This window comes from Durio zibethinus, chromosome 9 (genome assembly GCF_047325235.1).
Source record: "Durio zibethinus cultivar Kanyao isolate XHJ-2024 chromosome 9, ASM4732523v1, whole genome shotgun sequence".
In the NCBI taxonomy this organism is placed as follows: domain Eukaryota; kingdom Viridiplantae; phylum Streptophyta; class Magnoliopsida; order Malvales; family Malvaceae; genus Durio; species Durio zibethinus.
The window spans coordinates 3,541,679-3,567,750 of record NC_143170.1 but is presented as its reverse complement, the minus strand read 5'-3'; the positions used below and the strand labels follow the sequence as shown (position 1 = coordinate 3,567,750).

Below are 26,072 nucleotides of genomic sequence, written 5' to 3'. Positions count from 1 at the left end.
TTTTATATTCTAAAATTTTTATAATTTTTTATTTTTATCTTTAAAAATTATGAACATCAAATTCATAAAAAGATAAAAATTTAATATTATATATACCAAAATTAAAAAAAAAAAATTTCTTAAAGTTCGTCAAAGTAGGGAATAATTAAATTAACCGACACTAATTGCGAATTAAAATTATAAGCAACTGTAAAATTGGTCAACTCTGATTTTCTTGACATTCAACATTTACTGTAGCTCATTTCCTTTTGTTTTCGTCATGTTGACTACAGATTGGTTCTAAATTATCAAGCTAGGTTTCAAATTTCGGCCACCTCCTCTCAAACCCTAGGCAAATTTTGGTGTTTTCTTTCTTTTTTTTTTTTTTATCTTTTAATTTCTCTTCCCTTAGTCTATCTAACCAGTAATTCAAAATCCCATGCGTTCACTCACTTCAATGTTTTAATCACATAAATATATGCAAAATTACATTTTTTATTTTATAACAAAAAAGTTGATGATGTGTGTTGAAGGAGAAAATATTATCGTTAAGAATCAAGGATTAGAATATGATTTATAAATAAGGGTTCATTTTTTTTTTATTGAGACATCTTTAAAAAAAAAAAAAAAAAAATTTGGGAGCATGTAATGATCAAATATTTGATGTAATTCAACAATTCTCACATAAGTAACTAAAGATTTAATCAATGCACATTAAACTTTTGGACTTAATTGACACTTTAAGAAATATAAGAACGAAATTAATGTTTAAATCAAACCTTAGACTTGGACACGACAAGTAAAACTATACAAATACTATCTACTGTCAAGACGTGTCTGGTGGGCTAAATGGAATTGCTTGGTTGGTGGTATGGATTCTATATCTAATCCATAAATTTTTTGTTGTAATTAATTCCATTTATTTATTTATTGCCAACAATATTTCCATTTCATTTAGTGTAACCAAAAAAAATATTTTTTATGCATAAATCTAGTTTTTTTTATCACTATTATACTTGCAACCTCTTGCAAGAAGATGGATTACAGGAACTGAAAGTGCCAAAAGAAAGGTTATATAAACAAAACCAAGCAAAAAAACGTGGTGCCTCTTAGAGAAGTGCAATTTTCTTGTTACATGGCTGGCTTTGTGCCCGGTCTAGCTACCTAAGAGGCTGCAAATTCATTCATGGACCATAATTCATGAGACAAATCGGGAAATTGGTCTGGAAAGAGACCCTCAAAATTCTCTAAGCTTTGAACTAGTTCGTCACTCAACATTATGTCTGGCGTGAGAATTTTGTCCCTTTGATCATCACCATCTTCAAGCATTTGTAATTCCTCCATTTTTATGCACTCTTGTTGCACGGACTCATCTTTAATGGTTGTTGGAGAAATAACTGTTTCTGCTGCTTCATGGGGTTCTTTTTTGTTGGCAAGAATTTTAGTTACTCCTGATGATGACTTGCTGCGAGTGCTTCCAGCAAGCGCGCTTCGGCGAGTTGGGTAGCCATGGCTGTGCTCAGCCGTGTAGGTTATGATAAAGATTCGAGGATCCGAACAGCTACGCTCTACTTGCTTTCTTGCCAAACATCCTTTTGAGCTGCTGCACCTGTAATAGCTCCTGTTTTTCCATTCAACCAAGCAAACAAGTTTATTCAATGACATGAAGATCAAAACTACCCTTCAAACTATCTAACTTTGATACCAAAGCAAAATTGAAAATGGGAAGAGAGATTTTTACCTTGGATATGGTGAACCCTTGATGGGTTTTTGTCCATATTTTCTCCAAGCCCATATATCCGATGATAGACCATCAGCTGTTACATGCTGCACCACTCTATTTTGTTGATTCCTCCGGCTGAAATATGTGAACTTTTCAACATCAATTGTTTAATTAACCAGAATAAACTTCGGGTTTCCAATTATGAAATTCTTACTTTGTAAACATAAGCACGAATTTACAAACCTGGATCTTTTAGGTTTGACTGATTCATTATTTGTACCAGAAATAGCAGGCTGAGAAACAGATTGCTGCCCTTTTTGATTCTCTTGTTCGTCCACATCTTGAGGGACTGGTAGGGAACTGGTAATGATGGTTTGTGTGGAATATGGATTCAACTCAGGATAAAAAGGCTTGTAAAGTTCCTCCAATTCATCTAAAATTGTAGGGTTTGTTCCAAAAATTTCTGGGAAACTCATAAGGTCTTCTTGTTGAAAACTCCAAGGATCAAAACTATATGGTGGGTCTTCCATGTCGGGGATACAGGCACCATTGCTGCTTCCTCCAACTACTGCTTGCAAATCCCAGTTCTCCATGTAGAATTCGCTCATCAACAATTGTTCTTATTCCATATATGAAAAATAGGAGAGATAGAAAGGAAAACTAGAAGAGAACAAACAGTGGTGGTGACTTGAGATCTGTTAGGGATTTGTGATAAAGAGATATGAGAGAAAATCTAAATCCGGGCCTTTGTCTATATAATGGTGAGAAAGAGAAAAGATTTGTTTACTTGAAATTAAGCAGCAATTCTGTAAGTTAGGTTTTTGCATTTCCACTGAGTTGACTTTTTGAAAAGTCAAATAGTTATAGTTTTAGGAAAGATAATATATTCAGCATTTTGTACAGTTTTCACTTGTGAAAATGTTGAATACAATTTCACTTCAGTCGGGGGGAAACAAACAGGCTGCCGCATTTGCTAAATGCTAAAGCAGTTTTCTATGAATTCATCTCTGATAAATAATCACTTGAAAATGGTGGATGTACTATGTATTAATATATGTTATTTAATTCACTTATCATGAACGCTGATAAACCTGTCACTTTCCTTTTCAACAACTTGAACTTATCTGATAAGATGGTTCGTAGGAAGATAAAATTTTAGGCAGAAATATTTTTATAATTGAGCATCAAACTTTTCCAGAAATTTTACCAAAGCAATATAGATATCCAAACTTGGAAATCTTATAATTATTATGATCAGAATGACTATATCACATACCCCATATGTCTCCAGTTTAGAGCTAGGGCATTGCCATGGTTGGTCCCCATATGAAACCATAGCCTCGTCTTTAATTTAAGCCCAACAACCTCTCTTTCCATTGTGGTCCTGTTTATAGAATTCATCAGCTTATATGTCCTGCCAATTCTTGTTCATATAAAACAATTGCTAACGGATCATAACTGGGGCCAAGATGAAAAATTCAAAGTCAAGCAATAAACTATGGAGTATATATATGATCAGTATCTGTCTTCATTCTGCAACTTGCAAAGTGCAAACAGATCTGTTAATACTTCATTTGTAGCCTGTAAAAGATTATGCACATATAGGCTTATGGGCCTTTAGCTATGAACATAATATTGAAGAAAAAATAAAGAAACAAATCATTACGTGAACTGAAGGAAAACTCAAAAGAATGGAGGCTTTTCGGACCACAAAAAGGGCCACTACTTCCACTACTACTTCTCATAAGAACATTTTTTTGGTCACTTTTGTCAACAACTTCATCCTCCCAGTTGAGATTCTACATCATTTTCCTAGGAAGCTACAACCTAGAAAAGTTTGAAAAATGAAAAATCTTGAAAGCTGTTTGTTTTAGTCTTTGGGGACTGTACCACGCGGAAAGGAGGGGGAAATTTCTGGCAATTGGGAAAACCAAACTGAATACACGAAACCGGATGATTCTCCAAGTCTTGGTCTGGTTTCGATTCAACATTTCCTGCTGGCTATATTCCTTCTTTATGTGATAAGCACTAATTTTTATATATAAAATATTAAAATAATGGATTTTTTCCCCTTTCACCGGTCAAGTTTGAGGAAAAAGGGCCATATCTCAAATTGGCAACCGACGTTTGACGAGAAATTCACGTAATAAACTCTTAAAATAGTGTTTTAATAATGTTTTATATTATTTATTTATGTTGTATCTATTTAATATTATACACGTGTAAAATATAAAATTTATCCTATTTTAATTTGTATTCCCACGCGAAATATAAAATATATATATTTTTTTCATATTTGAAATTGGCTTTTAATACTGTAAGATTTTGTTTCTTTTTCTACAATGAGGTAAGCATTTGCGACGCTTACAGCAATTGTTGTGGACAAAGCCCAATTGATGCGAGCCCGAAAGTAATAGGCCTTGAATGCTAACTCAAGGAGCCCATCAAGCCTGACCTTAAGCATACACGGGAAATAAAAAACTCAGAACTCATTTCCCGCCACTTCCTCAGAATCAACAAAAACAACGGACGGTTTCAACAAATACTCCATGAAATTCTTCTCCGATCAACATCTCTGTTACGCCGACATCTTCCCTCCTCACGAGGTAATCCTTCTTCCTTGATCATATATCAGTTATTGATTTGACCCTGTTTCGTTTGTCTTAAAAGATCGGAATCTCTCTTTCAGGTTCGAGCCAGAATCGAAGTAGCCATCTTCAATTTCCTCAAGATCTTTGTGCTCTCCTGATCCTGCTATGCCCGATCTTTCTCTGGTAACTATAAATTTTCTCTTTGTTTGGTTTGTGGGAAATTTGAGTTGTTTTCTTTTCTTTTTGCAACTACGATATCAATAGGAAATCGAGTAATAGCAGCGTGAGTGAAGGGACCTTGACTGATGTTTCGTGGATTTTTCTGTCTCACTCCTTCAGTACAAGATCATTGATGAGGTCCAACGCTCCTTTTTATTCTTTTATTCTTTTGTTTTAAAATTTAATCGGTTCTTGATGTTATCCCTACTAAAAATGAAGTGTGGAAGGTTATGGAGATATGCTTTGAGATTCTGATTCAAAAGAAGCGAGTTACGCAGAGGGAACTCTTTTACAAGTTGCTTTGTGATTCACCAGATTACTTCTCATCTCAATTGCAGGTCAATAGGACAATCTAAGGTCACTTCACTGAGTTCTCACTCGTTTATAATAATACTAATGATTTCAGAAGATGTTTATGTTCAATATGAAGGGGTTTTTTTTTCTTATTAAGTTTCTTTTTAATGGTTGAAATAACTGAGAACTTTGTGCCAAAGATGTTGTAGCATCGCTTCGTTGCAGCCGTTCCTGTCTAGGAAATAGGAATCATGGCATCTAGCAGAGGACTTGTTGCTGGGCCTTTCTTGCTGCAGGCACTTCAATTTCATCAATCTTGTTTGGGAAAAGAATTCATCAAATTTCATAGGCCACTTGCTTCTTTTGTTTTCTAATGTTATGATGTACATGCACATGTGAGTGATTTCTTGTTTATGGACCATGTGACAGGAACCAAACCAAGAGGCTGTGGATTTTTCTGCTTGTGAGTCTTCTGTATAAGCAATTTCAGATGATCCGAAATTGTTAGAGAGCTTGGTTACGAAGAAAGTGTTGGAGAGATAAACCACACCTGGAACTCATATATGCATATTGGACATCATTTGAGTTTATTAGGTTTTTGAGTTCTTAAATCATTCATGCTTATATAAAACATTTTATTCAGATTTTCTAATGATGTTTGTAAGTTCTAATAAGTCTTACCTCAGCTCCCCATGCGACGAGTAAGTCCTATTAATACCTCATTCACAGCACTCAACCTTATCACCTAAGTTATTTCAATGCTCCTTCAATCTATGATCTACCAACAATTTCCACTTTAGTAACACAACTGTGATTTGAACCCGTAATTTTTAGAACTCGTGATTTTTGGCTCTGATATCACTTATTGAAAAGATAAATTACACTTGAAGTTCATAGGAGGACATTAGAGAATCTATACATATATGTTGGACACTACTTGATCCCAAAAATTTAAACTATTAAGTTCTTAGGTTATTTATGTATATATAAAATATTTTATTCAGATTTTTTAGTAATGTAAGATTTTTTACTCACATATGAACTATTTTCTAACGGAAAGATACTCGCTATATATTATTGTGGTAGAAAAGTTGATTTTCTACATTGAAATCCAATCAGACGTCATTATGAATATATGATTTCTACATCCAATTAAACAGCATTCGACATGATTCTGTTTTGAAGCATGCAATATTTCAGCGATTGGTAGAGGATCGTGCATTTAACCAGGATCCAAGCATTCTTCTCACAGCAAAAGGTTATCCAGATATACCCACAAGGTACCAATAGTGTTTGCGAATTCAACTAGTTTCATGAATTTGCTTTAACCATTTTCTAGCTTAAGCCTGTTGTCATTTGGATTTTTCATTGTAATCACCAACCTTGAATGCCTATAGATTTCTTCTTCACCAAATGAGTCGGGCTTTTCCTGATTTGCCAATTTTAGCACTAGTTGACTGGTATGGATCTCCTGTAGATACCGACCTCTAATAAACTGGTTTCAGCACAATTTTCTTTTGTTTGAGATGACTCTTTGTATATGCCCCTTACACTTATCCTACTCGCACACGAATTCTTCATTCATGAAATTGAGAACAGCAATAGCTGTGCACCATTGACACTGATGAGCTTCAAACTTGAACCTCTATAGGTATCCAGCCGGATTAGCTATATTGTCTACCTACAAGTTTCGAAGCTTAGGGAAGGGCCTAGAGGCATAAAGATAGGGTACTTTCCTGCAGTCAAGCCAATTTGCACCTGTTTTCTCCTTGTTTAAGATATAAACCGAAATTGTTTTCTATGCACCATTCAGCTTGCAACGTTACGTGGTTGGGACTGCGAGGCGATGATCTACAACTGATACCTGACCAATCTTTAGCTCCGGTAAAGCCACGGGACCTTCAAATCGCTAAAAGCTTGATTTCCTCAGAAATCATGCAGGTGCAGTAGTCTACATCCATCCCTAGTTCATGTTCTCAATATCCTTCTAGGAAGTTGGTATATAACCTAGCATCTCCATATTTTAAGAGTTAAAATGGTGTTCATCAGGAGAATAACAGGGAAGAGTTGGCACTAATGATGCAGAATGGTCAGATAGTAGACTTCGAAGCTCTATATTTTCACGGATACGACTACTTGGTGATGTATATAGCAAAGAAAATTGTACAAGGCAATTACATCTAATGACAGTAGGCATTGTCGGAGAAGAATCATGCCTCGAAATTCAATCACTGATAAAAACAGGAGGAAATGCAAGGTGAGATATACAAGGTACAAATATCCAATGCCTTTGACAATTCTATGAAATTTTTTTAGTATTTCCAGCATGCCTGTTGTCGTCCATGCAACTCTCATAACTCTTAACAAATGAAGAACAAATTTCAAAAAATATACTGGCCGCTACAAAAAATGAATGCAAGGCATATAAATGCACTAATTCAGTCTCAGTATATACTGGTAGCTAAAAGAATATCAGATCCGTATCAAAATTTATTTAGCCGCTTCTTGATGTAAGACTCACCCGCTGTCCCTCCACGGAAAACTTGCTACTGCCTTCAAGCTGTTGCCAAATGAAAGAAATGGCAGAATTCAGAACCAGAAAGCAATGAAGAGATGAAGCCATTTTCTTCTACCAAAAAGGAAACGAAGTTTCATAGTACTAAACTAATCAGAAAATACAGTCACCTTTCGTTTCAAGTAGGCAAGAGCCTCTTTCTTTGAAGAATAGTTGGAAAAAACTGAGGATGACTGTTTATCAACAAGAACTTTTAGTCGTTTTAGTTTTAATGACTCACCAGGTACCTGAAATAGGCAGATAACTACTAATTACAGATTGAAACACGATTTTAAACAGCTTGCATTTTAGATCAAGTACCTGACGAAGAAGCTGTTTACACAGCTTTTTCAACTTCAATTTTGGTTCATTAGCTCTCTCCATTTCTAATGCGTTGTCATGCATTCGTTTTGCTGGAAGACCAAAATCATCAGCATTCTCATCATCACTATCACTAAATGAAGTTCTTTTCCCCTGAAAGTGAACTCCGGCTATTTTCTTTGGTCGATCTTTAATGCCTAGGCCTTGCTTTCCAGTTGTGGCTTTATCCTGAAATTTTGGGATAAAAGACAAATATTACTTATCTAACATGCTATTCAGCTGCTTCAGGCTTCGCTTAGTAGAGATGATGGAAAGGAGTAAGGATATAAAACTTGTTAATCTAATGGTTAAGCTATAAAGTGGGAATGTGGTTAAGAATTTTAACGATTAACAAGTTTTCCATCCTTTCTACCAAAACAAAGCCTTAATCTCCCAGTCCCCAACACTATTAAATTCACATACAACAAAAGTATGCAGAATAATCAATTAAAATATTACACATTGATGAGACTTGTTATTGTTTCTCATCTTCAGATCAAAGGTTAAATTAAAAGGAAAATTATAATTGTTCTCTTCATCATACAAATAACTTTAGCACATTTTAAAAAAATGGAGAAGAGACATACTTGCACGAGTTTGTAGAGATTCTCTTGGTCATCTTCGAAAAATACAGTTCTCTCAGTTAAATTTTTAGACTCTCCAGCTTTTATTGATTTCTTTCTGGTAGATTCTCCCAGAAAACCTCCAGAAACAAATCCAAATTTATGGCCCCACCATTCTGGAGAAACACTTTCAGCTTTGTTTCCTGTAACAAAGAGCAAAGTTATATCAGAAATGACCAACAGCAGACAGTTGCAGCCAGCAAATAGCAAGCAAGTTACAGAAAGAGGCCAAGAATATCATTTTCCAGCAAAAGGACTATAATAGGTCTTCAGGTAGAAGGTAACATAAAATCTAAATAAAAAGTCTGGTCTGGCTTTCCTTCTTCAATATTTACCGCATAGACCATAAAGACTAAGCAAAAGTTTCTGAACAATATAATGTAATAGCACATAAACTTACTGCAAGAATTCACCCCAAGGTTTTCAGTATGAATTAAAGTTACTATCAGTGTCTGCTGTCAATGAATTTGTAGTATTTACCTTCAGTGGGAAAATCCTGAGTTTCAGTTGTCTCTATCAACTCCATTTCACCACCCACATCAGGATTTGCCGGTGATGACTCCTCACCCTTTTTGGCCTATTGCAAAGCATGCATGGGTAAATATACAGTGATTGTTTAAACCAAAAATACTAGTAAATGTCAAAAATGCATCAAATCAAACACTATTTACAAGGGAAAAATATATTTCTGAAAAAAAGGATCTGATAATTCTATCAAACAAAACATAAAGACTAATTTCTAATGACCATTTCAATTTCCATATGAAGTTGTAAGATCATTTAGCATTTAACCGAAACATAAGAACTATCTATTACTGAATCACCATGTTTCACAAGTGCTTTGCGTTTCCACCTTTCTAACTCATGTAGAGACATCTAGAATTTGTTTAAAAAGTTGAGAGACTCAATGGTGAAGGTAAAATGGTTTCTTTCTCTTGTGCTAATATGAAACAATTAACAAATTGATCGAGTATATAAAATTATACTGACAATTAGACTTACAAACACACCCAAGAAAACATAAATATTCAAGATTTACCTTTTACTTGAGCTCTCATGTATTTTCTACACCAGGAAAATCTTGTTGAGTAAATTGGGCATTATTAAAACATCAAATTTGAATAATCAATGACAAGTGAACACATTTCAAACCAAACACAGGACATGTTACAGTTTGATCTGATGTAATATAAAATTATTTTGTACCTTGAAGAGGACACTGGGGGACAAAAAAGAATTACATACTGAAATATATATATATATATATATATATATATATAAAAGAAGGCATGATTGCCACAGCTTCAAACAAGTATTTTTGACAGAATAAATAACTTTAATGAAGACATGATGAAGGTTTCGAACTTACAAAAATTCCTTCAAGATCCTTTGAAGAATATGCATGCACAAGCTTCCCTCTCTCTCTTTTCTTATATCTAAGAACCAAAGAAAGTAAAAACAACAACAAACAACATAAATAATCACCAAAAATCTCCGATCACTAAAAATAGAGTAACAAACAAACATGAAACAAGCGCACCAACCTTCCCTGTGGTCGGGTAGCCTTGACAACTTGTTCTTCCGTGTCATTAGACACATCCATCTTGGCTTCTACTTGATTTTCATCATTGTCAGCTGTTCAGTAAAATTAACTTACTTCTCAATCAATAATCTTCTACTACGTATAAAATGAGATTCATTTTTCTTTTTGCATCAATCATACCTTCATCATTGTTTTGCGTTGCTTGCTCCTAAAAAAAAAAAGAGCATTGAATCAAATTGAACACTTTATTGGCCAAATCAAAGACAATAAAATTAAGAATCAAATACTCACCACTTTCAACCTTTTGAGAATACTATCAAACTGAGCAGTATCGAAAGCCCACGGATTCGGCTTGTCTAATCCAACACCTGCTCCATATATTGTCAAAAATAAAAATCCATTTTTAAAATTAAAAAAAAAAAAGAAAGCAAAGAGAAACGAACCAGTAGTGTCCTGTTTGTTTTTAACTCTAACGTAACCTTTGATCCCTTGTTTATCTTTGCCAAGCCCTTCTCCTTCCTCCCATCCCTAACCAGGCCACCCAAACAACAAATAATTACAAATTACAAATACGCTTATACATACAAAATATAAGTACATATGGATCCGTACCATTTGCTTCATGAGTCGAAAAGCAGCAGATTGGCGAGCGATGCCGACGTAGCAGAGTGGAGCTTCAGGTGCGGCCATGTTTGCCTCTTCTTTTTGTTCCCCTCTGCTACGCCGCCGACAATTCTGAGCCGCGTTTTAAAGAAGGTTGAGAGAAAAAGGTTTAAGAGGGAGGAAAAAAACCTAGGTGGAAGTGAGGGGATATGTGGTGCTTCGAGATAGTTGGAGTTCAGTGGACACGCGAAGATCTGGCGGTGGATATTTAATTATGGTGTGATAGTTACAGGGTTGGATTGTGGTTCCCTTTTAATAACGTAATGATGCGTGGCTGACCTGATGGTTGTAAGCCGCTTATTCTGTTTCCAGTATCCACTTCGGCATTCGCTTTATTGGCCCAAAAAGAAAGGCTTTGGCATTCGCTTCCTAACGGTTGATATTTCACCTATCGGGCGTAGTATTCATATGAACGGCGTCGTTTCTTCAGCACTGTCAAAGTGTCTACTAACCAAAAACCAAAACTCTTTGATTTCAACTAATCAACGGTTCTAATTAACTTTCATATGCTAACTCCATTAATGATTTTCATCATTACATTGAAAAAATAAAATGTTCATGACTGACATATATATATATATATATGTATGTATATAGAAAATCATGTACCTTGATCCTGACATATGCAAGTGCAATTAAGGTCATTTGTTTGTAGAAAAACAAATTAAAAAGAAAAGTCATAGTTATTTATTCAAACATCATTTTCCTACTGTGGATAGTGATCCTTATCCATATAAGAGGTTAGAAATTTACAATACAAATCTCATTGTAGAGCAAGTTTATATATGTCTACTTGGCATGGAAGAACAATGAAAATATGGGAAAAACAGGTGGGGTGTGAGTGGGACAGACAAAAGAGATCACTGCCTAAATGGATTGGATGCTTAAGCTAATGCTTTATTGCATATATATATTAACGTCAATTTACTGATAATCATCCAGCACTGGCATAAACAAGGCTCATTCTAAAACCGGGGTAGGCTTTGTCGTGGTTTCTCTATCATTTTATCTCATATCTCTCTAGCTAGTCTGCAGAGATTTTTGGGTGCAGGCCGAAAACGAGCATTTTTTCTTTTCCAATGGGGTCTATGCTCGGTGACCTGCCGTCATTTGACCCCCACAACTTCAGCCAGCTTCGTCCCTCCGATCCTTCTAATCCTTCTGTAAGTATCCCCACAATCCTTTTTAACCCAACCTCACTTTCCGAAATACGTAACATAGGAATTTTATTTCTGGGTTTGATCTGAACAAGTTGTTTGTTTCAGCTGTCATGCTATTGTAATAAATCCCGATGTGCAGTTTACATGAGTACTGAAAATTTGTTACATTTTTTATGAGTAGGTTTCTGGGTTTACCTCAGATATATTTACTGGATTCTATCAAGTAATTTTTCTGAATTTGGACCTTAATGCTGTTGTCCATATATAACCAGTTAGTTGTCAGAAGCTTTTTGGATAAAGGCGTTTGTGGTTACAAAAGAATATATTTGCTTCCTGGTTTATACGGTTTAAATGATTCATGGAATTCCAACTCTGGTATTTTACCCTTTAGTGATTTTATTGTTTGCATTGCCAGATACATTTATTATTAGGATGTTGATTAATCTGATGAAATGGAGTGTAATATGGTGATGTTTATGTGTGAAGCATCCAAGTAATGCTAATGCTTGTTATTATCTGTTTGCTAAAATGACAAAGATCTTTATACAACACAAGCATTAGCCCGGAAATGCTTTATTGCACGGGATAATGATGGGAGTTTCCTTAAGATGGGCGGTAACTATTCTTCGCGAGCTTGTGATTTTGTCTGCTGCTAGTCAATATCAGCTTCAAAAACTACTAAGACTTTAAGTTTATGCTTTAGAAGCTTTCCAGATCTTGTTGTGTTCTTGGTAGTTTTGGTTCTTAGCACTGGTTCTTAACAATGGTCACGAAATTCTATGTTTTAGCTAAGACAGTAGTTGATAGTTTGTTTTTGTGTGGGAATTTAGACGTATTTATGTAATCTATCTTTAGTTTCAATAGTTTGCAGTGGTTCCTTGCTTACCTGTTATAAGATTTCTGATTAAGCATAGAATAGTCTAATGGTTCAAATGGTATAGAGCAATTTTCTCCTTCCCCTTTATCATTTTGAGCTATTTTAGCATGTGAGATCTATGCTATTGCATGGAGTTCATATTGAGCTCCTATGTTGTTTTTAAATGAACGGTTTATGAGAGATTAGTCTTTTTGCTCTCATGGGTTGGTCTTTAACAAAATTACACTGACTTCACGTGTATGGTTTGTTACTTTGCTTGAACATTTTAGGAGCACAAAAAGCTTCTCCTCATTTTTCAGTCATGTTAAGAATTGATTGCACTTATCTTTTATAGTGTAACTTTTTCTTTTTGGCTAGAAAATGATACCTGCCACCTACCACCCTACTCATAGCCGGACTCTTCCACCACCCGATCAAGGTATTGAGCAGATATTTCTTTCTTCTTGTTTTACTTCTGAAACAATATTTCTTTCTCAGTGAAAGTGAGATATTCTTGGCACTTTAAACTGTCTGTGGTGACAATATGGTAACCTTTGCTTGGAGAATTCTTTCAGGCTTTATCCACATAGTGATAATATATTTTTATAATGCGAGTCAAATGGTGTGGTAATTATTTGGCTGTTATACCTTCTAGGATGTTGAATGTTGACTTATTTTTGAAAGCATCAAGTGCTGGAAAAGTATGTAGAGATTTCTGAATTGGAACTTGATATGATATAATTTAGCTGGAAAAATGGTATTGTCTTGACAAATGGGCTTTAAATAAATGGTAATGGATTGAGAAATTGATTTTTATGCATCACTTGATGCATGCCACTGCTACTATTTGTTACATACTTTCTATTATCTTCCTCTGAAATGGTGGAATTGATTTACCTTCTTTGTTTCCCTCTTCAGTAATCTAAATGTCATAGATTACTTATATGGAATTGTTCATTGTCTCTCAGTTCTGTTTTGATATCTACAAAGAGTGGATATTTTCTAATCAGAATTTAAAATGATTGGTTGCATACAAGATTGAAATTGTTGTTTGAAGTTTATCAATTGGAATGAAAATGTTGAGAATATTATTTGTATGTGTTTTCTGAACTACCTGTGCTACCAATATAAAGGCACTACCGATTGAAATTGCATCCTGGTGCAAAATGCCACAGCTCATTGACTTAAATTAATGACTTTTTGTTATGAATAATTTTTTTAATTGACCTGTAAGCATTTTCTTTATTTGTAACTGACCTTTCAAACACTTTTAACAGTTATAACTACTGAGGCCAAAAATATACTAATTAGAAACTTCTATCAGTGTTCTGAGGAGAAGGTTAGTAACTTGTTTATGATTTTTCATGCTATAACACTGCATACAAATAATTTCATAGTCACAGATAGAAAGTCACGGACACATGCATGCACTTTGAGACTGGCTGTGTGGATATGTCATGTAGTTTCTTAGTGCTTTTCCTATTGCAGTTGAGATCAAAGAGAGCTGCCACTGAACATCTAATACCAGAGCATGGATGCAAGCAACCTAGGGCTTCCACCTCATAGTCATAATGAGATTTTCTTTTGTTTCTTAGTGCTCATGTCTCTGTTTATTCTCGTAAACCGGGATGCCATACTTGTACATTTTGTGTATAAATCAAACTAATAGCTGGGGTTATCATAGTAACAAAAGGTGTTATGCTTAGTTCTACATTCTCTTCTTGGTATTCATTCCATGTGGCAATGGTATGGCTGAATTGCTGAAATGCTAAATCCTTGTATGCTGGTTTAAGTATTCAAGATTTCATCTTAAAAGTGATGTGCACAATTGAATCTCTAGGTAATCACACGTTTGAAAATGTTACTTGGGGCTCTTGGGGCTTTATGTTTTAACTGAAATCATATACATTTTTGTGTTGTCTGGTTTGGTAAACCTGATTATGAAGTTAGTTTTTTTTTCCTGTTACGGTCATACAAATTGAAGGTTTTCCCTGTCTGGTTTCACGGACAGACATAAGATAACCATTCATGTTTCAGGAAGTAAAATTAGGTTTATTTATGATCCCAACTCTCAAGTTTCAAGGTTGGCACCGAACTGACCTAAGCAATTTATTGGAAAAGGCTCTTCTAAAAATTACTTGAGCATTTGGGACTCGTATTCATGGGGTAGGTGGATTGCAATGGCTGTGATTACACTAACATGAATCATCGATAAAAACATTGGAAATGGGCCACTAGCCGGAGTTCTTGGCACCACTGGTTGAAAAGTAAAATAATGAATGAAATTGTTTGGTTCGTGCGTGTGTCATGGATTGACACTTAAGTTTCGATTCGCATGATTTTAAGATTCAGAAGTATTGTCTGTTTTATTCTTATGATCTCACGATTTTATTTTATAAAAAAGACCTCATAAGATCTAACGAAAAAATTGATCATTCTGTCTATCCCTTTCGAAGTGGTTGACGTGGATCAAATGGTTTAGAGTTGATTCTGATACCACAGGTCACGACTTAAGCTCCGACCCACGCGGCTCCAAGACTCGGATATCCATTCATCGAACGTTTCAGATCAACTTAACTGTTAGGATTCACACCCTTGTAAGATATTATCTATTCTGATCTCTTGATTTCAGGGTTTTATCTTACAAAAACACCTCACAAAAAAGAGATGATATGAAATCTTATATACTTTAATAATTTTTTTTTTATTTTTTATGTGAAATTCAAAATTTCTCCTCGTATCCATGTGTATAATATTATATATTAAAAAAAGAAAAAAAGGACAAAATTTCAACGGCTATGGCCACTCAGTCTTACGGTTGTTCTCCAATTCCAGCAAAACCCACCTCCAAAACAATCTCAATCAGGTCCATTTTGTTGCCTAATCCTCTTATCTCAACCGCCAGACATCATAATAATGTCGTACCATTGTCATCTTCTTCATCTTTCACTCTTCGAGCTTCAATTTCACCAGCTGCTACTTCAGTTGCAGTCGATGGACCCACCACCTTCAACAAACCTTCTAAGTCTTTGCCGTTTAGAGCCATGGCTTCTACCTGCATCGATGGGAGCCTGGCTACCCTCTGATCATTGGTGGGATTGATATTCCTCGTGATAGAGGCTGTGAGGCTCATTCTGATGGTATTTTTCTCATTCCCTTTTTCCTATTTTTTTTAATTTCTGAAATTTTTCCCCATTTATTTTTCTCCCCGACATCAACGCCATACTTTTTATTTCTTTTGATTTCTTGCATTTGGATAGTTTTAATTTATAAAATTTCTCTGATGTTATCTCGAAATCTTTATTTCTTGGTTGTATTATTTGTTTAAAATTTCCACAATTTGCTTTTGATGCTAACCATATGGAGATCGATATGTTGCAGGAGATGTGCTACTTCATTGTGTTGTGGATGAAATACTGGGAGCTTTAGGGCTTCCTCATATAGGGCAGATACTTCCAGACTCTGATCCCAAGTGGAAAGGAGCTGCATCTTCGGTCTTCATCAAAGAAGCTGTGAGTATTTCTTTAGTGTAGATTCTGGGTAATTTTGAGAAATTTGTTTTATTTATTTAATTTTTTGGGGTGTTTATTTTCCCGTGGATGCTTTGAGCCTTTGACTGGTTCATTGCTGGTTACCTTAAAAACAGAGGAAACAAAGAAAAGACTGGTTCATTGCCATACTCTGAAACTTCTATTTGAAATCTGGCCTTAGCTTAGATGGAAAGTGTTCGGATGGGGATACCGAACCACAGTATTGTGAGTACCAAAAAGAGACTAAATGCAATTATTTAGCTCAGGTGCATGGTTAAGCAAGGAAAACATAAACGAGACTGAAAGTTATAGGCTGCACTAGTGTACTTTGACACACCATATAAGTATTAAAATTTTATGAAATATCCTTTTCAGCCTTGTTAATAAGGAAAAAAAAATGAAAAGAAACTCCTGGAGTGGGTTGGACTGCATAGCCAGTCTTTGTAGCAACCCATATATGATATAGCACTACTTGTTGATCTCTTGAGGGGCATGGCTGGTTAATTTCTATCTGCTTAGAAACCAAAATTGTGTCTGCTAGTTCGAAGCTTTTGGTAATTTGTCTTGGATGCGTTAGCAAATCAAATTAATAGATGTCTGCTGTCTTGAGCAGTGGAGAAGTGCGTATTATACTGCTGTATTAGAGCAAAACTCTGATGCTTTAACTTTGATAGTGACTTCCCAACCTCGATGCAATGAACCTTGTACTTTATTTGATACAATGAACCTAACAGGCTATGATTCTTCCTTTGAAACAGCTTAACTTTTTTATGGTAGGAAATTGGATTAAGTTTTTATTACGGAATGTTAGAACTAGTATGGCACGTGCATGTATGTAACTGAAAAAAACTCTATATATCCTTATATTCTATCTAACCTGCAAAAGTGATTCTATATGCAGATGCACCTTGTAAACATGATGTTTTACTTAAGTTATATAAATTAATAAACGTTTTTTTGCTTTTAAAAGCACTGTATCTGGTATGATATTGCTTCTGTAAAAACTTTGATGCTTTATTTGACAGTGACTTTACCAACCATGATGCAATGAACCTTTCTTCAAAACAGCCTAACTTGTTTGTGGTTGGAAACGGAATCTACTTTGTGATGCTATACGGTGATGTCAATGTAGGCTGTAAAGTGAAATGCTAAACATCTTATGCTAAATGTTTCACCTAGAAATTCGCATGTGGTTTTCTGTATATATAAATAGTGGAGGGATCCTTGCTGAACCTGAATTTGCATGTATACTGCATCAGTCAGAGAAGAGACTAAATCATTAAAATGTTCCCCCAATCCCTCTTCTCATCCAAATCTTTTACTGTCACTTTCTTCTCAAGGATTTAGCTGTTTGGCATTCTAAAATTTTTAACTTAATGTGAGATTGCCAACCCTAAATTGTTTGTAGGACTGGCAAAAGGAAGAATGATTAACAAACTGGCAAGTCAAAACAAACTAGAAAGTAGGGGAATATATGAAAACCATGGTTTTTTATAACTATAGATGTGGATGACCCCTTAACTGATTTAATTCAGGAAAGAGATATCTGTTCCCTTTCCACTGAATTCAGATCTTAGAAATGAGTAGCAAATAACTAAATGTGTATATCATTTGAAGAACTCCCTGACTAAGTTTTTACATATCAATGTGCTAGGCACAATCAGAGAGAAACCCTTAAGAGTATTATTTAAAAATAAAATGAGTAGGAATAATTTGTCTGGGAATTTTTTTTCCCTTGTGCAGTATGCACTCTGCTCAAGTTAGTCATGCTAGGCCATCATTGTTTATATCTTCCATTCTAGGAAACATACTCAATTTTGGCTGTTCAGACTGTTTAGATTACTCATGCTCATTTTCTGCAACATGGTTTATTTCATGTGAGACTCATGCATGAGGCAGGTTATGAGATTGGAAACTTAGATGCCACCTTAATTCTTCAAAGACCAAAAATGAGCCCACACAAGGAGGCTATCAAAGCCAACTGGTCTGAGCTGTTAGAAGCCAACCCAAGGTGGTCATAATTCGGTTTTAATCAAATTAATCTATCGAACCATTTTAATTCGATTAATTTGGTTTTAAATAATTCGATTCAAAATTAATTGAATCGATCGAATGAACACACTAGAAGGTTGACAGCCTTGGCGAAAATCAAAGTATTCTGCACATACTATTGCCCTACATATGAGGAAGTGAATATAGGTCCCTCAAAGTATGGCAATTGTATACCGTCATCGATATGGTATTGCTATATTTGACAGCTTAATGTATTTGGTTGGCCCAGTTCACCTGAACAACTAGAACAATAAAGTGCTGGTTAGTTTTAACAGGCTACCATCTCCATATTGGTCATTGTTATACTAAGTTTGTCAAAGACTCAACTTGAAACATACCATGGTCAAATTAATAGTAAAAATTTATGTTCTGCAGTTTTCCAATTTCCGTGTTCAATGCCTACTTTCTGCTGCATTAAAGTGCCAATGGCTGCCTTCACGTGTTCAACTTTAGTTAATTTACCAGTTTTTTTTTTTTTCTTTACTTTAAATAATCATTCTCAAGTTTCACATCGAATCATCAAATACATGGCTGCCATGAATTTCACATGATTATTGAATAAAGATTGGTAAGTTCACTCTTTTCAAATATTGTTTGCTGCATTTCTCAACACGAAAACTACAAGGGGAATAAAAGTCTTTTTCTTTCCGGGATTCTTTGATGTTTTGTTGAACAATTGAGTTTTGATCAGGTCAAAGTAGAAGACATAAAAACCAACTTTAGACGTCTCTGGCCGCGGGCAATTAACTTATTTTTCTCATGAAATTCCAACATGATTCTCATTTATTTATATATCATATCAAGATAATCTGTGAAAGATTAATTATAATGAAATATTTAATTTAATATCCAAATATTAAAAAATTTTAATATGATATTTAAATTATAAATATATTAATTAAGTTGATATTTGAATGATTATTTATTTTATTACGTGTTATTATGTAAAGTTAAATACATTAAAAATGAGTATAATATTAATTAATAAGTTCATAATTTAAGTATTACATTAAAAATTTTTAAAATTTAAATATCATGTTTAATGATTATTATAATTCAAAGATTATCTTTTGGTGTTAAATTATTTTTCTATAATTCATTAAGGACTACTGGTTTCTGGAGTTGAGGATCACTAATAAACCCAGAAAAACGTTCTTCGAGTTAGGCTTTGAAGGTAGACCGCATTTACTAGGTCAGAGTCAGACTATTTGTCACTGACTATCCGGGTTGCCAAAGTGTTATTGTACCGGATCAGAATTTTCAACGCTGCTCTTAGCCAATCAAATGTTTTGACTTTCTAAACGACGAATGACAAGCTTTCATCTTAACCTGAAAGAGTAAGTTAAACAAGTGGATCGAATTGGACACCTATGAAGGCTTCAAACTTCCCATACGATCAGTCTCTGACCGTGAAAATCTCAGGGGAAGACCTCCACTCAGCCTCCCCTGAAGCTGACGAAGTTTGTAACCAAGTTAGAAGCCATCATATTGACGAAGAGATTTTAAATCTGAATTTTAATAATAATTATTTGTTGAAATCATTTCGAATATATTATTTATAATTATTTATTTTAAATTATTATTAAAAGATTAAATAATTTATATACTTTCAATTTTAATTAAAAAAAAAGTTAGAAGCCTCCAATAATATTTCTGTCTTCTTGTTATTCTAATTTTGTCATACATTGCTCTTTGAAGGAGACACCTTCGACCAAGTTGGAGAAAAAGACTAAAGTAGACGGAGGAAGCACGCTAATTTTTTGTATATAAAAAAGTCGGAGTACGAGAATAAAATAAAAAATTATATATATTAAAATTTGAAATTTAAATGTATTAAATGATAATTTTTTAGATAGTTGTATAAACAAAAGAAATTAAGTTTTGAAAAACAAGCTAATTTTACCAAAGAATTAAGACGTAATTTACTAATTAATCAGGTAATAATACAATAAAATATATTGATCAAATCTTCCTTTATAAAAGATTAAGCATCAAAACGGATATAAAAGCATTATCTTAGTTTGTGTAATCCAACTGTTCTAAAAAGGACAACCGGGGGGATTAAAAAAGGAAGTCAATGCATATCTCAGAGCAAACCGGATTGATTCCACAGTTGCTTCCCAATGCTGCTGCTGCCTCTCTGGTTGCACTTCCTGAGCAACATAAACTAGCATTTATAAAATAGGGCCAAAGAGAGAGTTGAATTATTCTATAGAAGGGCCATAGCAGGTAAGCAGATTGAGACCTCCTACTGAATTGATTGAGCTAAGTGAAGTCGGTCTCTTTAAATTTCCAATAAATTAATAGTCGGTGGTTACGGGACATCCATTTATATGCTTTAGTTATTAGCTATGAACCAGTATACCTCCCTTATGTCGGTACACTTACTACAGATTTAGACTCTATCCTGGTTTACAAGCAATGTTCTAGAAGTGTCCACTCCACTAACCTTGTTTTTCAATCTTCAAAGTCCATGAAAAACTTTCATTCGTTTAAGTCTTTAACCACTAATTACTGGAAAAGGTGCAAAGGGTTGAGAGGACCGCACCAATTGACTTGCCTAGTCGTCTGCAATTCTTTGATCGAGCCAGGTCGTAGGCTGCATAACCCTGCCCCGTCACACTTACTCTCAGAGCTAAGTTGTTTCGTGGTCCATGCTTGACATATGAAAAATGGAACATGCCACTGTCACATAGCAAGCCAAAAGATGAAAATGTTACCATATGAAAGTAGCACTATAATCGCATGGGACGGTTTTGGTTCATCGAATTTTGATGTCTGATGTAGTAAAGTTAGTCGGTGACTTTGGAGTGAGTTACTATTGTATACCATGACACGCTACCGTGTTCGGGAACTGATAATCTTTTTTCAACCTGTTTGTAGAATTCAGAGAACAATAATAATTGCATATCAGAAACAAGGAAAATATTTTTATCCTTTAAATGACAAGATTTCTTTAGTCAGAAAAAACACAAAAGATGTACTTTAGGGAATGTTGTTTACATTTAATTTGAAAGCAATTACTATGAGTTAATAAGTTATATGTTTTTAAAACGTTGATTCAATCCTCAAAAATATACTAATAATAATACTTCTCATTACCAATAAATGATTGATTCGATCATTTTTTTTATAAAAAAAAATTTTAAATTCAAATTTTATTAATAATCATTTATTGAGTTCATCTCGAATGCATAACTTATAATCATTTAACTTAAATTATTATATATAATACATCTTATCATGATCCAAAAAACTAAACAATCTATTTACTTCAAATTTTTTCGCCCACTAATAGTTCATCTCATCTGTCACCATCACGTTGTGAAGCTGTATTAACTTAATTGATGGCCATGTCGTCTCTTTTTTGTAAGGAGATTCTTTTAATTTTCTAAACACTAACAGCAAATTTAATGTTAAAAATGATTATAAAAAATCGCAAAAATCCTGTCAATAGTCTTCCTCCTTCATGGAACTTTCTAATTCTCTCAGATAGATCCCAGCCATCATAGACTTTATGCAGATGTAATCAACACTATAAATAGCAGCATTACAACCCACAATAACTCAAAGCAATTCCTGCACTCTCACCAAAGCTAATCTGTTCTTTCTTTGTAACGACGTGTTTGCTTCTCCAAAGCTAATCTTCATTCTTTGAACTTGAAAAAAAGAATTTTCTCAAGCAGGAAAAAATGGCTGGCATGTCTAAGATTGCAACTGGCAATGGTCACGGTGAAAACTCTGCTTACTTCGATGGATGGAAGGCATTCGAGAAAAATCCTTTTCATCTCACAGACAGACGAGATGGAGTCATTCAGATGGGTCTTGCTGAGAATCTGGTAAATTCAATTCTCCCGGAATTTTGTAGTAAGATCACTTTCTATTTTCTGGGCTCTGATAGAAAGAAACTGATAGTTTCCTGCTCTTTACTTCTCCAGCTTTGCTTTGACTTCATCGAAAAGTGGCTCATGGAACACCCAGAAGCCTCCCTCTGCAATGGAGAAGGTGTAAGCAAATTCAAGGAGACAGCACTTTTCCAGGATTACCATGGAATGCCCAAGTTCAGACGGGTATGGCAAACTATAACAGAATTTTTGCATCTGCTTCAATTTATTGATTGATCACATTAATTAACACTGACTAATGAAAATTGTGTACTTTCACCACAGGCTGTTGCAAATTTTATGGCGAAAGTGAGGGGAGATAGAGTAGAATTTGACCCAGACCGCATTGTTATGAGCGGTGGAGCAACCGGAGCTCATGAGATGGTTGCCTTTTGCTTGGCAGATCCTGGTGAAGCAATTCTGGTTCCCACTCCTTATTACCCCGGGTAATGCATCAGACATTTTCTTCTTAATTTTCCTTTTTCGGTTTTTTCCTTTAAAAAAAATGATAAGAAAATGGAAATTAGATGCATACAAGAGCCCAAATTTGAATTGCTTAACTTGAGTTTGAGTTTTTTCTTCACCCTTGCAATGACCAACCTTGACCTTTGTCCCCAAACCCACGCACGCATGGATAGTAACGAGAAAGAGGAAGGAAATTCTAATTCACAATTAAATGATGGCTAAGATTAGTTTAATAGAACTAAGTTTGGTCAACTTAGCAGTAATGTCAAATGTGGCAATGTCGCCGCCTGGGATTGATTCAAAGGGGGATGGAGTCTGGTTAAATCGGTACTCTCTTCCTCCATTTTTTCTTCTTCTATAGCATTCGCATCATTTTTAAGATCATTATAATAATTTCATCACCGAGATGATTTTATTGTAAAAGTAATTTTATCTCTGGTGATCGAAAATCATTTTATTTGATTAAAAATCATTAATTTTTAGTAATTAAATATTATTATATTTGATATTATTAAAAATTAAATATTATTTTATTTGAAATACCAAAATAACCATGCACCTTGTCATAGTTACACAAGTTAATGGTTTTAATATTATTTAAATATAATAATTTATATATTAAATATTAGTAATATTTTATTTACTTCATAGTAAATATAATTAAATTATTAAATTAAAAATATATTTATTGATAGAAAATTAGTTTTTATAGTATAAATTATGTAAACAAAATTTTGAATTAGAAAATAAATTAATATATTAAAATCAAAAGATTATATTATGAATAAATTTAAAAAAAATTTAAAAAATCACATAAAATATTTTTGAACTTGTTACAATAAATATTAGTTTGAAAATATAAAAGTTATAATATAAAATAATTACAATTAATTTTTTAAAAAAAAAGCTTTTAGTTTACATATTAAATAAGTAAAATATTTACTATTATTAATTTTATATATCATTTTATCCCAATGATAAAAGTTTTTTACATTTTCGAATGAAAATTAAATCACTTTCAAAGAAATAATCTAATCATTTTTAATGATTCAAGATTACTATCACGTAAGATTACTAAATGGTTATCAAATATAATAATATGATTGCTATGCATAAATCAGGATTTTTTGAGTGATCCCTTCGTGCTAAACAATACCTTAAAAAGGAAAACAAATTTGTTGGCATCAAGTTTTCTTCTATGCACATACGTTTCACCGACGAGTATCATGAAAGCAACATTCTCTCTTTGTTTTTTTTATGTCGAAAACTTTTAAGCTCTTGGCCCATCTGTGTATAGATAAAAGTTATTATCAAGTACAGAGACCCTCTTTAAAAGATATAGGAAAACTTCAGAACCTTGTATAGAGGGCGGAGGACAATAATTCAACAGTTCTTGCTAATTTTTAGCAAAAAAAAAAAAAAACCATTTCTTATAAACATGAGGCTCGTCAACCTGAGTGGGACAGTAATACTCTTAGAAAGTTGAGTAGTCATTTTCATTAGAATCAGTCTGCTTGTCATTCATTTCTCATAGACCTAACTCTGTAGCATAATAGCTGGATGCATGAAAGACACTTAAGATGCTATAAAGGAAAACAGATAACAAATGGGACTAAGGCTTAAATGGAATGACTAATTCAAGCAATTTAGAAATTGAAAAGTGATTTCATTACTTTGCAATTTCATGGTGTAATTAGTTCCTAGTTTACTCAAATATTTGGCATCTCTTTGCAGATTTGATCGTGACTTGAGGTGGAGAACAGGCGTTGAACTTGTTCCAGTCATTTGTGAGAGTTCCAATAATTTCAAGATCACTAGAAATGCCTTGGAAGCTGCATATGGAAAAGCACAAGAAGCTAACCTCAGAGTCAAGGGTTTGCTCATAACCAATCCATCAAATCCATTGGGTACTATCTTGGATAGAGAGACTTTGAAGAGTATTGTAAGCTTCATAAACGAAAAGAACATACACCTGATCGGTGATGAGATTTATGCTGCCACAGTTTTCATGGAGCCTGAGTTCGTTAGTATTTCTGAGATTATAGAGGAAGTCGAATGTAACCGTGATCTCATCCACATTGTCTATAGCCTTTCGAAGGATATGGGGTTCCCTGGCTTCAGGGTTGGCATTGTCTACTCGTACAATGATGCAGTGCTGAGCTGTGCCCGCAAAATGTCCAGCTTTGGACTGGTGTCCTCACAAACTCAGCATTTAATTGCATCAATGCTATCTGATGATGGTTTTGTTGATAACTTCATTGTGAAAAGCAAAGAGCAGTTACTCAAAAGGCACAAGTATTTCACTTGGCGTCTTTCTCAAGTTGGTATTGGTTCTTTGAAGAGCAATGCTGGCCTGTTTATATGGATGGATCTGCGTAAGCTCCTTAAAGAGAAGACATTTGAAGCAGAAATGGATTTGTGGCAGGTGATAATCCATGAAGTTAAGCTCAATGTTTCCCCTGGTTCTTCTTTCCATTGCCATGAGCCAGGTTGGTTCAGGGTTTGCTTTGCTAACATGGATGATAACACCATGGATGTTGCTTTGTCGAGAATTAGAACCTTTATGCTTAATAACAATGAGGCCGTGGTTCCTCCTAACAAACTATGCAGGCGAAGCAGCCTTAAACTCAGCTTTTCTCGAAGAAAGGATGATTTCATGTCACCCGGCATCATGTCTCCTCACTCTCCATTACCTCAATCACCCCTCGTCCGAACAAGGACTTGAGCTGAACGATGGCTTTTCCCCACTACACACTACTACGAAAAGGTTGAATCTTTCTTTCCTTTTTCCAATTTAGAAACTTTACTTTTAGTTGGGTTTTGTAAATTAGAGAATAATCTGCTGCATTCTTTCTCATGGAGATAACCCATGCATGATCCTTTTGGTGGAGGCTCTCCATCACATGGGACTCCATGGATTCATGCATCACTATCCTGTTTCTTCAACAATTGTAATTTTTTGTCTTTCCTCAAATGCAAAAGTGCAAAGTGATCAGGAAAGTTCAATGTTGGTTAGCACTGTCCTTGCACATGTATACCATTGTTGGTTGTTTTCTTTGGTTTATTAGAACACTGCCACAAAAAATGTCTTAAGTTCTGAATTTGTAACATGGTGTACCCATTCAATGTGTAAAATGAAGGATTATTTCTTGAATTTCTTTTTTTTTTTTAATTATTGTTGCTATCTATATATAGCAGGGTCACTGCATTTTTCTAGGACAGAACAATCAGTGTACAATTTCTCAATTGCAAAGCCAGTACTGCAAAAATAGTCTGTTCAATGCTTTTTATTACATAATTCAACCATCAAATCGTAATTATAACATATGGAAACTGTCAAACATCAATTTTACAAGGAGAAATAGTTATAGGCCCTGTTTCAATATCCAGTATCTCAGCAACTACTGTTCTGGCTCATGAAACTGTGAACTTTGCAATGAGATGTCCCAAAGTGAGATGCAATGAGGATGACAGCTTGCCTAACTTATAAGTAAGGTTTTTATATAGAACCAAATCTCTTCTTCACCCTGGAACGAGAAAAGATAGGCCCATTAGACAGTCCAACCATTGGATTAA

General features: G+C 34.4%; 4 protein-coding genes, 1 long non-coding RNA gene and 1 pseudogene across 7 annotated transcripts; 4 read left to right on the top strand and 2 right to left on the bottom strand.

Annotated features, from left to right (window-relative positions):
* Nucleotides 1–1,030: 1,030 nt before the first annotated feature.
* On the bottom strand, nt 1,031–2,478 carry LOC111306933 (putative WRKY transcription factor 29). Its single transcript, XM_022904973.2, has 3 exons — nt 1,946–2,478; nt 1,721–1,837; nt 1,031–1,600 (listed from the first exon to the last, which is right to left on the bottom strand). The coding sequence occupies exons 1-3, from the start codon at nt 2,308–2,310 to the stop codon at nt 1,144–1,146; spliced, it is 939 nt and encodes a 312-aa protein (XP_022760708.1). The 5' UTR covers nt 2,311–2,478; the 3' UTR covers nt 1,031–1,143.
* A 1,154-nt stretch (nt 2,479–3,632) lies between these two features.
* LOC111302477 (uncharacterized) lies at nt 3,633–6,978 on the top strand. Its single transcript, XR_016345027.1, has 3 exons — nt 3,633–4,308; nt 4,392–6,747; nt 6,856–6,978. It is a non-coding gene; the product is annotated as an uncharacterized LOC111302477 (long non-coding RNA).
* A 93-nt stretch (nt 6,979–7,071) lies between these two features.
* On the bottom strand, nt 7,072–10,661 carry LOC111306919 (G-patch domain-containing protein 1-like). The gene is made up of 11 exons (XM_022904951.2): nt 10,499–10,661; nt 10,330–10,414; nt 10,178–10,254; nt 10,067–10,094; nt 9,888–9,978; nt 9,713–9,779; nt 8,824–8,920; nt 8,308–8,486; nt 7,682–7,909; nt 7,492–7,608; nt 7,072–7,366 (listed from the first exon to the last, which is right to left on the bottom strand). Exons 1-11 carry the CDS (start codon nt 10,574–10,576, stop codon nt 7,301–7,303), a joined length of 1,113 nt encoding a protein of 370 aa, XP_022760686.2. The 5' UTR covers nt 10,577–10,661; the 3' UTR covers nt 7,072–7,300.
* Nucleotides 10,662–11,234: 573 nt separating this feature from the next.
* On the top strand, nt 11,235–15,212 carry LOC111306907 (DET1- and DDB1-associated protein 1-like). 2 transcript variants are annotated; one of them, XM_022904922.2, is made up of 4 exons: nt 11,265–11,712; nt 12,944–13,004; nt 13,843–13,904; nt 14,054–14,557. In XM_022904922.2, the coding sequence occupies exons 1-4, from the start codon at nt 11,629–11,631 to the stop codon at nt 14,129–14,131; spliced, it is 285 nt and encodes a 94-aa protein (XP_022760657.2). In that variant the 5' UTR covers nt 11,265–11,628; the 3' UTR covers nt 14,132–14,557. The 2 variants fall into 2 exon arrangements, with proteins under 2 accessions (XP_022760648.1, XP_022760657.2); XM_022904913.2 differs by having other exon boundaries at nt 11,235–11,712; nt 13,843–15,212.
* Nucleotides 15,213–15,253: 41 nt separating this feature from the next.
* LOC111306901 (2-C-methyl-D-erythritol 2,4-cyclodiphosphate synthase, chloroplastic-like) lies at nt 15,254–17,469 on the top strand (annotated as a pseudogene). The gene is made up of 3 exons (XR_016345026.1): nt 15,254–15,705; nt 15,947–16,077; nt 17,121–17,469. The product of XR_016345026.1 is annotated as a 2-C-methyl-D-erythritol 2,4-cyclodiphosphate synthase, chloroplastic-like (transcript).
* A 4,138-nt stretch (nt 17,470–21,607) lies between these two features.
* On the top strand, nt 21,608–25,650 carry LOC111315659 (1-aminocyclopropane-1-carboxylate synthase-like). The gene is made up of 4 exons (XM_022917559.2): nt 21,608–21,986; nt 22,086–22,217; nt 22,317–22,477; nt 24,231–25,650. Exons 1-4 carry the CDS (start codon nt 21,840–21,842, stop codon nt 25,219–25,221), a joined length of 1,431 nt encoding a protein of 476 aa, XP_022773294.2. The 5' UTR covers nt 21,608–21,839; the 3' UTR covers nt 25,222–25,650.
* The last annotated feature ends 422 nt before the right edge of the window (nt 25,651–26,072 follow it).

What these genes read in the sequence shown, in the direction of transcription:
- LOC111306907 (XM_022904913.2), top strand. Translation starts at nt 11,629, where the DNA reads ATGGGGTCTATGCTCGGTGACCTGCCGTCATTTGACCCCCACAACTTC. An exon ending in CCGATCCTTCTAATCCTTCT is followed by an intron (nt 11,713 to 12,943) that starts GTAAGTATCCCC and finishes CTTTTTGGCTAG; the next exon opens with AAAATGATACCTGCCACCTA. An exon ending in TCTTCCACCACCCGATCAAG is followed by an intron (nt 13,005 to 13,842) that starts GTATTGAGCAGA and finishes CACTTTTAACAG; the next exon opens with TTATAACTACTGAGGCCAAA.
- LOC111306933 (XM_022904973.2), bottom strand. Translation starts at nt 2,310, where the DNA reads ATGAGCGAATTCTACATGGAGAACTGGGATTTGCAAGCAGTAGTTGGA. An exon ending in GTCAAACCTAAAAGATCCAG is followed by an intron (nt 1,838 to 1,945) that starts GTTTGTAAATTC and finishes CACATATTTCAG; the next exon opens with CCGGAGGAATCAACAAAATA. An exon ending in AAGGGTTCACCATATCCAAG is followed by an intron (nt 1,601 to 1,720) that starts GTAAAAATCTCT and finishes ATGGAAAAACAG; the next exon opens with GAGCTATTACAGGTGCAGCA.
- LOC111315659 (XM_022917559.2), top strand. Translation starts at nt 21,840, where the DNA reads ATGGCTGGCATGTCTAAGATTGCAACTGGCAATGGTCACGGTGAAAAC. An exon ending in TGGGTCTTGCTGAGAATCTG is followed by an intron (nt 21,987 to 22,085) that starts GTAAATTCAATT and finishes TTACTTCTCCAG; the next exon opens with CTTTGCTTTGACTTCATCGA. An exon ending in GAATGCCCAAGTTCAGACGG is followed by an intron (nt 22,218 to 22,316) that starts GTATGGCAAACT and finishes CTTTCACCACAG; the next exon opens with GCTGTTGCAAATTTTATGGC.
- LOC111306919 (XM_022904951.2), bottom strand. Translation starts at nt 10,576, where the DNA reads ATGGCCGCACCTGAAGCTCCACTCTGCTACGTCGGCATCGCTCGCCAA. An exon ending in TTCTCAAAAGGTTGAAAGTG is followed by an intron (nt 10,095 to 10,177) that starts GTGAGTATTTGA and finishes TTTTTTTTTTAG; the next exon opens with GAGCAAGCAACGCAAAACAA. An exon ending in ATCTCTACAAACTCGTGCAA is followed by an intron (nt 7,910 to 8,307) that starts GTATGTCTCTTC and finishes CCAAAATTTCAG; the next exon opens with GATAAAGCCACAACTGGAAA.